The following is a 13,315-nucleotide window of genomic DNA, read 5'->3' as shown; positions in this document are numbered from 1 at the left end:
AACAAACAAACCGAAGCCTCGCTAAACACAAACCCAAGAATGTCCGAAATCGGGTGAACTCCTGTTTCCAGAAAAGGAAAAGAAAGACATATCGATACAGAGCACCTTTTTGAACCCCATACCATTTCGTGTCCTATATTTTCCGTGATAAACATTATATCCGTTTCTCGACATTCAAACTTCTTCATCCTCATCACCGTCAAAATCTTCTGCACCTAAGAGTTCATCCTCATCCTCCACAACACCAACATAATCCCCTCTTCTCGCTGCAAAGGCTCCGCGAGAGGAGTATGGCCTTGAGGAGCCACGTCCAACAGGCATCCATCCGCGGAAGCTTCTCCACAAGCTCGCCGCAAGGAGTGGCAAGGCCGACATGACGGCGACGGTGCCCGCAATAATAGCTACCGGTACGACGACAAGAGGCGAGTCCCTCGAGAGCCAACTTCCCGAACGGCTCGTTTCTCCAAGTCGAATCCGCCCGAACTTCCCATCCCATCGATTGTATACCCAATAACCAACGGCGGCCGCAGCAGCGATTGGTATCACAATGGCAAAGAATAACCCTACACCGCGCAATCCAGGATGTTTCTTTTCAAACTCCTTTTCTTTATTTGGACAGGGGAAGGCCTTGAAGCCGTCCAGTTTCACACCGTGTTCGCAAGTTGTCAGCGGAATGCGACGATATCCCGTGGGCTCATAGTATTCTATCGCATTTGGATCCTCTGTGCAGATTCTCTTGGGGTCCAAAGGCTGAAGTCCTTCTACAAGTGCACAGGAGCCGTCTGATTGTCGTTCATAGTTGTAGTCGCTACACACAACACGTCAGTAAAACGCCGTCAAGCATTAGCATAACCAAAGCACTTACCACTCATAATCTTGCCGAGTGCACGGGCAGTTAGTGGAAACATTATGCAGCTTTTCAAATTCTCCGCCGTTGAAACATTGAGAATCGGGCTTTTTGCGATGGTAGCGTGCAACATGACCAAAGAGACAGTTATCTTCAAGCAAAGGATGCTTTGGCTCCCAAATGTAGTAATCATCGGCTTCGGGTTTCTCCTCCTTGAGCACACATTTCTTTGAGCGCTCTTTCAGACCGGAGAAGTCAAGGTTAACAGTAGCAAATCCTGGTTTCGCGCCCGAACCAACTTCTGTACCCCAAAGGAGGAAATTTCGGGACGTGTCAGATGGCACCGTGGTAATGTCGGAAATTTGCATCTCAACTTTGGTGAATTCGAACTCGATCCACGTTCTACCTTCATCAAGGGTGTAGAAAATTGTTTTCGTAGGCTTGGATTCCGGAACGATCACAATGATAGAGCCCTGGTCGCCATACTCCCAAATGTAGTTCCCTTTCTTAACAGAATGCCATTCGATACCACCATCCCGGGTTATGAAGGTATCACCTTCGCTCTTCAATGTCAGGTGATCTCCCACGTTTCCAACCGCAAGCATTAAGCCGACCGCTGACGGGGATGAAAATGTGTCACGGAAATCACGCCTCTCGGTGTAAGAGTGAAGATGCAGACCGCACTCTGCGGTTCCCTTTTTTCCAGGCGAACAACCGTATTTACGCCCATCGGCATCCATCGCCGGCGGTCGAACATAATCCCATTCCGCGCCATCGTTATGGGTAATCATGGTCCTCAATTTCTTAGCCGCACCCTTGACCACCTCATCAACATTTGCGACAACGTTGACCAAAGCAACTCCTTCCAATCCCTGCATCTTCTCGAAGTCAACGTAGTCTGCATTATTCCGGTTGACGTTACTTAAGCTCAACACATACGATGTGCCATTGCTGTTACTCTTAATGATACTGCCGAATTGATGATCTGGAACGTTGTGGACGGTAACGTGTAGCCACACCGAATGGGTTGAACTATCCAGAACCGTATAGGCTTGTTGTGTTTTCACGTCGAAGTTCGGTGGGAACTCGGCGTCGGCAAATGTGTCGCCATCGATGCTGGCACCGACCTTGAGCGAGTCCTTCCCAGCACGGGCAGCTACGATAATAAACTCAGCCATGGTCCTGAAGTCCAGGATGTCCTTATAATGAATCTTCTTGTTGGTGAACCAGTTTTCCGAGGATAGAAGCCGGAAATGTTTGTTCTTTGGATCCTCGTTCTCATGTTGAGCGCAGAATATTAATTCGTCGGTCTTGCGAACGCCTCCTTTACCAACAAACTCACATCTACCAACGTACCGCATCAAAGTATGCCATTCATCACCGCCATCGGTAGAATAGTGGGCCACTGAATGACAGTCTCCCCCACGTTCGCAGTTGTCAGCTCCAGTCCATATCAGCCATTCCGACCGTTCGGGATCAGGGTGAAAGGCAAGGACAGGCAGGCGGTCTCGATTAGGCGGGAGCTTAGTTTCAAATTCACGGAAACTGTCTCCTCGGTTCTTCGTTAGGAAAACCTTTTTCTCCCCGGTGACATAATACATAATGTCATTATTATATGTGTGCGGCCAGAGCTTCGCGATGTTCTTCCCCGCTAGAATCTGCTGCCACGTTTTGCCATGATCCTTTGTCATAAAGACCTCCAGCTTGTCAGTGAGCAACATGACAGTTTCGTCCTTATCCTTACTCAGCGTTGGGCGTTCCATATAGTAGTATTCTGCAGGCTTGTTCGCATCGAAATGTTGTATTGAGACGCCTATCTCTCCGCTGACCGGCTCTTTAGCAGTGTCACTACAAGACCGCTCCTTTGGTTTGTCGAGTTCAAGTCCGCCTTCCTTGATGCAATCGTCTCCTGGTATCAATCTGAATCCAGAGCTGCCAGTGTACTTGTCTTCTGGCTTCTTACATTGTCCTTCGGGGACGGGGAGGGATCTAGCCGGAACACAATCCTTCCGATCCTCGCTTCGAACAAAATTGAAATCACACTCGAAGTCCTCTTCAGTGCACTTGCAACGTTCCAGTTCGGGGACTGGATCCTTGAATTCCTCGCCGATGAAGCACTCGGATTTACCTTTTCTCCGTCTATAAAATTGCTTGTGTCCCATCAAACAATCCGGCTCCTCTTTCTCATTCAATCTTGCAGGCCACCGTTCGAAATCGTCCTTGCTACATTTGCGCTCGTGAACGTCACTGAAGTCGAGGGCGATCACGTAGTGTTTTCGCTCGGAGCTACCTTTTCCTGTGCCAAGGAGCAAGAATTTCAGGCTGGTGGAGTCGGGGGTCGTGGTAAGCGTTCTTGCACGGATTTTAACAGGAAGCTCCGCCGTTTTCCAGTCTTTGCCATGGTTAAGAGAATACGATATCTTGTTTGTCCGGCCTTCGTCATAAACAGCGACAAGAACAGAACCTTGATCTCCAAACTCGTATTTATGTGCATCTTCAAGGGCTCTCCACCATGTAATTCCAGCATTATCGGACACATACAAGTCACCGTCATCGTACTCTTTCAGAGAGTCTCCGACATTGCCGACACCCATAACCAAGCCTGGGGCTGGACTCGAGAAAACACGTCCAGTGTTATGAATGTGTGTCACCGAGTGCAAGTGGAGGTTCTTATCACCAGCCTTTATATCGTGGAAGGTCCTTCCATCATCAAAAGAGATTTTGCTAACGATTTTCTTTTTGCCCCCATGGTGCTCTTCAATTTCTTCCCAATTGGTGACAGTGTTGACTAGAAAGATTCCTTGAATGCCGGCGATTTTCTCAAAATCGACATAACCAAGATTATTGGCGTTTAAGTGCTCGGCATTGCGAGTGAAGGACACTCCGTCAGAGTTGGACGTAAACAAGGCACTCATAGGGTTAAACCCTCCCGAAGTCTTTACACCGACCTGGATACTGTAGTTCGTGGACTCGAGAATGGTGTAGCCGTTGTTTTCGAGTCTATGACCATCGAACAATGCTTGATGCCACCGACTTGCATCGTCGGACACGTAAAGCGCCAATTCGTTGGTTCGGGGCGACCTCGCAGCGGCAACGAGGAATTTCTTCACTCCCACCATACTGACGATATCGCTGACCGGGCGACCATTATTCAAAGGAACCTCGGTTCCTCTATCACCCTCAAAGAAGTCGTCTGAGTAGAGTAGCCGTTTTTGAGTGCCGATCGGGGAATGTAGCCCTGTAAACATGCAAAGGATACGATTGTCAACGTTTTCGGGAAACTCTTCTCTTGCCGCGAATTCCGGGGTGGATATCGCCCAGGAGCAACCATGCTGGGCTTTAGTTAGGATCTTATGGCTTTTAAATCCATCCGTCGTATAGAGAGCCGGCATTTGGCAAATAAATCCAGAACATTCAATCGTATGCAATATCACCTTGTTCGAATCTTTACCGTGGAAGGAGAGAGGGTTTCCGGAACGTGGAAGGGCCTGATCGATCGTGAACTCGCGCCACGACTTTCCCGTGTCATCTGTGGTCCAATGTGTCCGCTCTTGGCCCAGCACATACGCCTTTGTTCGGTCGTAGGGATGATGGTAAATAGCCTTGACCTTGCCCTTCATATGGTCGTCGGGACCTTTAACGGGGGCCCACGATACGCCAGCGTCGGTGGAGATGTAGGCGTCGTATTTGTGCTGAAGCATGACCACATCCGAATCCTCGAAGTAGAACAGATGTTTGGGCTCATGTTCCAGCTCCGTGACTTCGATTTTGGGGCCATCTTTCTTTGCGGTTGCGAACGAGGCCAGCAGTAGGCTGCCGGCCAGCAGAAGCCTTCTGAGGATCATATTCATTCACGGAGGGATCGAGACATCGGTCAGAGGAGAAAGACAAGTCTAGGACCGGCGAGAAAGCGGTCGTGGGAACCAAGAATGCTGCGCCTGCGGACAGGCCACGGGTGGCTAGATTCTCTCCAAAGTTCTAAAAATACAAATGGCAACAAATCCGAGAAGCACACCAAGCCTAACGGTCACGGAAGACCGTGCAGCTATGGAATGAGTGAACAATGGTAAGAAATATGCAGGTGATGTTGGCCACCGTTGTTAACTCCAAAGCAGGCCTCGTTGTCCTCTCCGTCCAGCCGTCTGCCAGCGTGCCTGTTTTGGCCGTTTGTTACGCCCGGCGGCGCAGTGGATGAGGCTGGAAGTCACGTGATATGTGCGACAGGCACTTGGTCACGTGGAGTCGAGGCTCGCCGAAACTGCAGGTTCTTAACTTGTTCTTCTTCTCGAGAGCTGTCCGGCCGCTGTCGACATTGGGTTCACGGGGCAAGAAGCGATCCAGGCCGTCTCCTGAAGCTCGACAGCGGTTGGACCTTCGATGGGTAGTGGGTTTGGGGGGAGAAAACGCACCCCCGTCGAAGCCAATTCAACCAGATTTGCTCCCTAAACTGTGTCTGCTCCGTAAACAACAGTATGCACTCCAGCGATGCTTCTCCGCCCCCTAACCCGTGTCTTCTTCCGCTCCTCGTTCCGCTATCGCCGGGCCCACCGTTGTCGCCGGCTGACGATGCTCGCCGTCCTCACCATCTTCATCTTCCTAACCACTCCTTTTTACTTCGTCTACAAACCCCCGCAGTTCATCATCCGCTACCTCCAGCGCCGCGGGCCTGATGTCCTGTGGCATGTCTCCACCTCATCCAAAGTCGTCGCACTCACAATCGACGACACACCATCCCAGTATACATCTGAGGTGGTGCAGATTTTGAAGGAAAACGATGCTCGGGCTACATGGTTCGTGATCGGGAACCAAGTCCCCGGCCGCGAGAAGGTGCTAGACGAACTAGTCCAAAACGGAAATGAACTAGCGAACCATGCGATGCGCGACGAGACATCCAAGTCTCTTAGTGATGACGTGCTGCGTGAACAGGTCGTGACGGTGGAGGGCATGATTCGACAGGCATATGCCTCCGTGGACCGCGAGGAGGATTTCCCAAAGTACTTCCGACCCGGCGGCGGATTCTTCAATCGGAGGATGCAGGATCTGCTTGCTCGGCTGGGCTACAGGCTGGTACTGGGCGATATTTATCCCCATGATCCATTTGTGTCCTACTGGAGGGTCAATGCGAGACATATTCTAAGCATGTTGCATCCCGGAGGGATCATTATCTGTCACGATCGCCGGAGCTGGACGCCTCCAATGCTGCGAGAGGTGCTTCCAAAGATTCGTCGACAGGGTTATCGGATTGTTACTGTGACAGAGCTACTGGAGGAGCATAAGCGGGAGATGATAATGACCTCACGCATCACATAGAACACCTCATGCCCTACAGGCTGTTCTCTACGGGCTTAGTGGTTGTTTATGCTTGATATCTATCTTAGACATTATTGGATCTAACGATACCCACTGGAATTTTTATTTTTTATTTTTTATTTTTTTTTTTTTTTTTTTTTCATGTTCATATATGGCCACTATCTAAATGAAACAAGAAATTATGGACAGAATGCAGGCTCAAAGGACAAATGCAAGGTGACAGCCGGCTTCAAGAGTGTAGATGTCTCACGATCAATAGGAAAATCATGTCGAGGAGGTAGATCATCGCTAAATGGCGAAAGGAAAAGAAGCGAAAAGAAGGTAATACAATAGGAGTCATGTAGTAAATGATGTAGACCAAAAATCAGTAATAAAAGCATATAGTAGAGGGTAAATCACTGTGCAAAGGGAACACCATGGTAGATACGAGTGAATGGCAATCGTCGTTGCCGGCGTGCTTTTATCCAAATATATTCGAGAAAAGGGGTGATCGCAGAATCGTTCGGCTCATTGCACTTCCACTGAAGAGAATAGAAAGCTGAATGAATATACACACGGGACCACGAAACGCAAAAAGAGAGGGTCAGCGTCGCTTTCTCAACTTCCGTAAAAGCTTTCGCATTACCCCTTTATCCTCAGGTGGGGTGTCCCATATATGGAGCTGTTCATCCGGCGCAGGGAGGTCAGCTAACCGGAGAGGATCATCGTTTTCTGAGGCGGACGGAGAAGTCATGGTCGAGGGGTCAGTTGTTCTCAAATCTGCTCTAGTCAGTGTCATTTTCAGTGTCATCTCCCGGTTTCCAATCATGTTCTGGGCGTTATTGTGCGTTATGGAAACCAAACGAGGTCTTGTGGATTGTTTGGAGGATCTTGATTCATGGGACGCGTTCACAATGGTGGATGCGATAGAGGATGTGTTGGGGGGGCTATTGTGGTCTTGATCGTTTAGTGACGCGTTGTTAGTTTCGTTGAGCGTTTCACCAAGAAACGACTTGCTGTCATTGTCGAAAAACGTTCGCCGATCATCGCAGAGGGCCCATTCGCGATCAATCGACAGTCGCGAATTGAAGCCTTCTTTTAATTCCAAGGATGGGAATCCGAATTCGATCGCTTCATCAAATTTCTGCGGAGAAGCCAGGTAAACCCGCAGTTTCAGCCGTGCCTCGGGGTCTTGATAGTACTGCGCGGGGTGGTCGATCGATGTTACAGATGTTTGCGAGACGTGTCTTGGCGGTGGCTCGGATCGGGATAAAGGCCGATGATGTTTCTTCGGAGGAATGACGGGCGGAGAGAAAGGTGGAACATTGTGAGATTGGCTTGGTTTGGGGAGCATCCCTGATACCGGCGACCGACATTTTTGTGAGGAGCTGAAGGAGCATGTGCGCTTGAAGGAGGGTTTTCGGCCGCCGTGAGGTTGCATTGGCGTCGAGGGGGCAATGTGAGAATGATAGTCAAGTCGAAGATCGAGATCCTCATCTTCGTCAAGCCATCGAAAACTGTCGTACATTGAATCATCCATATCGACCGCTGAGTCGGGGTGGTGAGCAGAGGAGGTGTAGGTGGCAGAAGAGGAGGTCGTCACGCTCGGGACGGATGATAATATAGACTCCGACGAAACTCTTGCTTGACAGCCCAGCTTATATAGGGCCTGATCCGCGGCGTCGAGTATCAGACTTGATCGCCAGCTCCCAAAGCAAGCTCGTTCTTCAATGCTAAAATGTTGCTGTTGCACCTTGGGCGGTAAGGAGCGGAACCATTGGGAGTCAGCCTGAGCAGCCAGATAGGCGGTTTGAAGAGTCTCGGGCTTTTTCAGGATTTGCGGGAAGAGGATCCTTCCTTTGGTTAGAATTGGCCGTCTTGCATACTTTTTGGAACGAAGCCGTCGTTTCGTACCTGCAAGATGGGCGTTATTAGAACAGCTGCCGTGGGAGTGCGGAGAAGAGGATTTTCAGGGCAGTGGAAATCATACCATTGGCTCTAGCGGCACAAGGAGCATTAATTTTTGGCGTTCTGGTTCGTGGGATGGGGTCAGCGGAATGGCCATTTTGGAGCCTTGGGTGAGCGGCGTGGCTCCGGCTATTATTCCCAGGATGCGTCTGAGCTAGTCGCATCTGCTCTAGTCGAAAACGTTCCAGATTGGAAAACAACTGACGAAAAGAACATGGTCAATCCGGAGTGTCCACAGAGCAAAAGACGAGCCAGATCCACGGCTCTTCCTGCGTGCTCAACCGGCATCGCGACCTGCGGACACGCCGATGGAGCGACAGGGGAAAAAAAAAAAAAGCAACATCCTGTGGAGTCGGCAAGGACAGCCAGGCGATCAAAAAATCACCCGGCCTTCAGCAACAGGTCGAGCACAGAAGCTCTCGCGACGCTGGCCAGGAACTCGGCCCACTAGCGCCGCTGCCAACTGCTTGCCAAGCTGCTAGCCAGGTCCCCATCATTGGTCTGTGAGTGCGGAGTCCGTGATAACGCCCGGTCGTGGCGGCTTGGAGGTCGGGGTGTGTGGGATGAGGCGGACTGGCCGATGAGCCCCCCCACCCAAGCAGAAGGGAGGCCCCGACGATCATCGACCAGCGCACCCACGGTTCCCATCTCGCTCCAAAATGTGACCTGACGGTCTGATTGGACTCCGACACACCACGAAACCGGATGATGTGCTCGCTGGCTTCTTGTCACAGAAGAGTGGCAGCAGCATGTAAAGGAAGACTGCCCTTCTTGCAAATGTCAAGGGAGAACCGAAAAGGAAGAAGACCAAAAATGGGAGCTTGATGCAGAGAAAGAGAAAAAAGACACCCCCACGGAGCATATGGCGTTGGCACGGGACACAGAAGCACTTCGTATGTAGAAGAAGCAATGTAATCGAGCTGCTGCGCCAGCGGTGTGACAACTCCGAAGTCACCAACATGAAAAAGAGGCCCAACTTACTTTTCGTCTCAACGCAGGTGGAAGAGCATCCAAATCTTCCGGCCGCTGTTCGAGGATGATGACATTCCGTCGCCCCATGGTTCTTTTAAATAAAGCCAGGTTAGCTACAGGAAGGAAAGAAAAAGACAGTGTGGGACCCAGAGAAAGAGATTGAAAGTATGTGCGGAGCTTCAAATCAGATGCGAAGAGACCTGCGAACAAAGGTCTAGTTATGTTGTGAATGTGGTTCGAAGGGAGGCGGCAGGTTCATAATAATATAACGATTCCAGGATTGAAACCACACGCCAGATAGCTGCCGCTGATATGTTGCATGGAGGCACAGCATACACCCTCCAAAGCCACCGATGAGAATAATATCCTCCTCTGATGGCAAGCTCCAACCAAGCGCCCACCCCCGAAACCACCAATGCAAGGCCCCTAATGCTAATACTGTAAGTCTCGATGTCCGTGCCGTGCAGTTGGTCTCGGCCAATCGCCGGCTGAAGAAATGAGTTGATTCACTTGACCATTCATCAACCAAGAATTGGCAGCAAATGAAATCCCAAGATTGACTCTACCTTCCCTGCACGGGACATCATGGGGCGAGGAAACGTGGCTCAATCCAGCATTTCCGCCGACGGCCATCGCCAGACATGGACAAAATCCCCGATTGATGATGCATACCAGGCCTCTGCGGCCCCAATCAAGACATCCGACATATGTCAAAGGGGAAAAGGGGCTTCCTTTCCTCGACCGCCTGTTACACCGAAACAAGACACTGTTGATTGTTCAGACTCTGCGCCATACTTCGTCCATTCGAAACCATCACCGAGATGCCCATTTCTATCCTCAGTACTAACAGGGCTGAGCGTTGTACAAACCCCTCCTGAAACTGGGTTTTTCCTGACCTCAAAGGGCCTTCGGTACGGCCCATCCCTGTCCTGCCAGGGGTTCGATGCTCCTCTTCACATCGTAACCCCGTAAGCGCCAACCATAACTATTATTAGGTAGTAAGTTGTGTAAAGAGCCCTCTGTCCGGGGTTGCCCACCGGAGACCGAGACAGTCGCCAGATCCACATTAGCGATCAGCCCTCCGCCAAAGATGGGCCATTAAAGGAGGCGTGGCACTGAGACCAACGAGAATAGAATCAAGATTTTTGCCCACAACCAGCAGCGGGCTTTTCGAAGACCAGTCTGGATAAGAGCTTTTGTGAAATTTCTTTGTTCCGTTCATCAGTTAAAAACCAACCCAGATGCGAGTCAGCCACATCCACCCGTGCGCATCATCATCATATCCGGCGACTCGAACTCAATGCAAGCCCTTCGCTTAGGACACATGGCCGGGTTACGGCCTGATCAGGTGTTTCGCGGCGAAGACAGATATCCTCCATCCATGAGGTCGAAGGCTGGCAAAGTCAGAGCATCGGTCCAGAGACCAAGCAAATTTTTCTATCTCTTTATAATAGCTGCTTGGGACTCTAGTGGAATCGCATACTCCTGAAGACGCCTCTCCCACCTCTACAGCTCCATACACGAAGTATATGAAGAAAAGAGTGTCGGGGTACGGGTAAGGCGGATCATGACCAGAAAACTTCGGCTTTCCCAACCATGGCTGCCAGAATATTACACTTGGATAATTGGCTGGCGAGGCGGCTGGTTTCGCATCCGTCGGGTTGGGTCTGACAATGAGAAAGGAATTACCGTGTTTATCCATGTCAGTCCGTGAACATGTTGCGGGCAGGGATAACCGGCGGCACGGTGACAGCAACCATGATGAGGCTGCAACATCCACCACGCCCGAATTCTTGGAGTTGGAGAATCCAAATTCCGCCCGCAAACGAACCCCGCGTCCCTCGTCACGAGAGACGGGAATCCATGTATACAGTCCTCCCTACAGTTCAGGATTCCTGGTCTAGGCTTGTGCTTTTCGCTAAAGATAGCCCGTTTCGAAACCGAACATTTGGGATCATTGAACACAGGGAAGACAAATGTATTGTTATTGACCTTTCCAGCGTTCCGATGACATAGATAGCATACTCCGTACAGTCCTTGGAAACCTTTTTTTAATGTACGGGGCCCATGGAATTGGCGAGGGCACGCGTCCTGCATGCAATCCCCCCGATAAGCATAAATTTTGGATTTTCCCGACGATCATTCATTATTATGATCGCTCACATCACTCCTGTTCCCTTTGTAGGTGCGAGAGTTTAGCTGGTTAGCTAACTTATCTTCCTATGGTTTAATTGCAGATCATGAATCTTCTCCGTACTTCGTATGGAGTACTCCACACACGATACTTCTCGTCCTCCTGAAAAACTTTAAGCTTCTGGATGTTCGAGCTTCCTTTTCAAATTGAATCGCTAACACGGCTTGTTCCTGTAGCTCGCGTCTCAAAACTTCGAATCAAGACTGATAGTATTCAATTGGTTCCGCATGACCCACCAGTGCCTAACAATGGCCGACGATGGCGTGGATATCTTTGAAAATTTATTGAGTCTTGTGTTGTGTTCCACATGAGTCCACGCAGACGCTCCATTCCAATGCATGAAGGTTGTTTCAGTTGCTCACCGCTGGAATAATTGAGTGGTGTTCGATGATGAAGTTGGGCTTGCGGACGCAAGCGCAAAATAATGACGGTGTAACACCGAGTTCTCTCCACTCAAACTCTAGCACGCCAAGCTGATTCATCACCAAAAGCTCTCAGCAAAGATGCAATATCCGATGTGTTGCCGGCTTGCATCCAAATCGAAAGGGATCTCTCGATGAAAGATTTAATCGTCTTCGGCTAGAAGCCGAAGCTTGTTCTTTGCTATATGCGTCAATTTCCTACAACTAAAAGCCCACGCTGCCGCCGCGTACCAGTTTCCATTGCCCATGCGAGTGAGCACAAGGTGCAGCATACCTGCAGAGCAAATATAATGCATAAATGAACTAGCTGTGTGTAACAATTGCAGAAAGTTCATCCGTGGTTTAGACCATGCAAAATGCTGAACGCAGTACATGTTACCTTGTATGTAGATGGATACTGTCCAATCCGTTTTCGATTCCAAAGACCCGGGGTGTAGCGAACTAAGTACTGGATCATGAGATGCAAGCCAGACTCCGGAAATTGCTGATAAGACCCAACTTCCATGTTGGATGCGACTGGAAGAGAGCTTAAGTCGGCCGGCTTGCTGCGAAATAGACCAGGCCGTGGAAGCGTGTAGGTTTTCAAAGAAAGTAGGTGCCAAGTACATGGTCCCACGGTCGTTTGCTGGTTGAATTTCGCTAGAGAGCAATAGACTACACAGCGTCCTGGCGTCAGGTTGTCTGTATTATGAACTTGCTCACGAAGCACCATAATATATCTTGTTCCACTCAGTGCACGGGATTGTTGCCAATGGAGGTGCACATGCAGCTTTGGAATATCGTTATATAGAGCCGGGTATGATAGACGGGTACTTGATTCTGAACAAATGGCACCCCCTCCATTTTCGGGAGCACCATCCTCTTTCACCCATCAGCGAAGCGAATGCCGAAGACATACTATCAGTATTCTTGACCAAGGAAGCCGCTCCAGGTGTAGACCTGAGCTTGAGAGCAGATCACCAAGATCCTGTTAATATCCCCCGCTCTTTCTCCTGATTCGAAATTTACTCGAGAACTACAAGTTATCCCACCGCAATTGAAGAGGTGCGTACGGAGTGTGGAGTAGTTAGCGCGAACTGCCCTCCATGCATCAAATTGTCGGGTATCCAAATCTATCCGGCCACATCAAGTATGATACTCCCACCTGGGTGCAGGCCTCGGTTCTTCTGTTCGGAGTCCATAGTTACTTGGAAAGGCCCTGATAGAAGCGACGCTGCCACGCCGCGCGATGAAGAGAGATGAACCTGCTTCCCCGCAGCCAAGGGTTGGCGGCGATGTACGGAATATGGAGTAGTTTTTAGACCCATATTCCCAACCCCAGGGTTAAATGGAAACCCACGGCTCCAAAATAAGATGAGCGGAGACGCTTCAGAGCTAAACTCAAATTGAACCATCGAAGCGCCAGCGAAGCTGGGAAAGCAAGGTGTGTGACTGCGATGCGAAATTTGCTCGAGACGCCGATCAGGCCGAAATGGGTCCCACCACAGCGTGGGACCGCAGCCGCTCGTGTTCGAAATTATTTGAAAGGCTCGTCTTCATCACGCAATAATAAGCATATGCAATTGATGCATGCATAAAGCATGGCAATTCTTTGTTAGAGAGAGACATATACCGTTTACATAT

General features: G+C 50.0%; 3 protein-coding genes across 3 annotated transcripts; 1 reads left to right on the top strand and 2 right to left on the bottom strand.

Moving 5' to 3' along the window:
• Positions 1–174: 174 nt before the first annotated feature.
• On the bottom strand, positions 175–4,996 carry VPS10 (vacuolar protein sorting/targeting protein PEP1; the record flags this gene model as incomplete). The annotated part of the gene is made up of 2 exons (XM_003070798.2): positions 866–4,996; positions 175–808 (listed from the first exon to the last, which is right to left on the bottom strand). The coding sequence occupies exons 1-2, from the start codon at positions 4,696–4,698 to the stop codon at positions 175–177; spliced, it is 4,467 nt and encodes a 1,488-aa protein (XP_003070844.1). The 5' UTR covers positions 4,699–4,996.
• A 336-nt stretch (positions 4,997–5,332) lies between these two features.
• Positions 5,333–6,157, top strand: D8B26_001024 (uncharacterized protein; the record flags this gene model as incomplete). The annotated part of the gene is made up of 1 exon (XM_003070799.2): positions 5,333–6,157. The coding sequence occupies one exon, from the start codon at positions 5,333–5,335 to the stop codon at positions 6,155–6,157; it is 825 nt and encodes a 274-aa protein (XP_003070845.2).
• Positions 5,601–8,808, bottom strand: D8B26_001023 (uncharacterized protein). Its single transcript, XM_003070800.2, has 2 exons — positions 8,127–8,808; positions 5,601–8,050 (listed from the first exon to the last, which is right to left on the bottom strand). Exons 1-2 carry the CDS (start codon positions 8,266–8,268, stop codon positions 6,741–6,743), a joined length of 1,452 nt encoding a protein of 483 aa, XP_003070846.2. The 5' UTR covers positions 8,269–8,808; the 3' UTR covers positions 5,601–6,740.
• Positions 8,809–13,315: the final 4,507 nt, after the last annotated feature.

This window comes from Coccidioides posadasii, chromosome 1, assembly GCF_018416015.2.
Source record: "Coccidioides posadasii str. Silveira chromosome 1, complete sequence".
In the NCBI taxonomy this organism is placed as follows: Eukaryota; Fungi; Ascomycota; class Eurotiomycetes; order Onygenales; family Onygenaceae; genus Coccidioides; species Coccidioides posadasii.
This window is presented reverse-complemented; position numbering and strand designations above follow the sequence as displayed.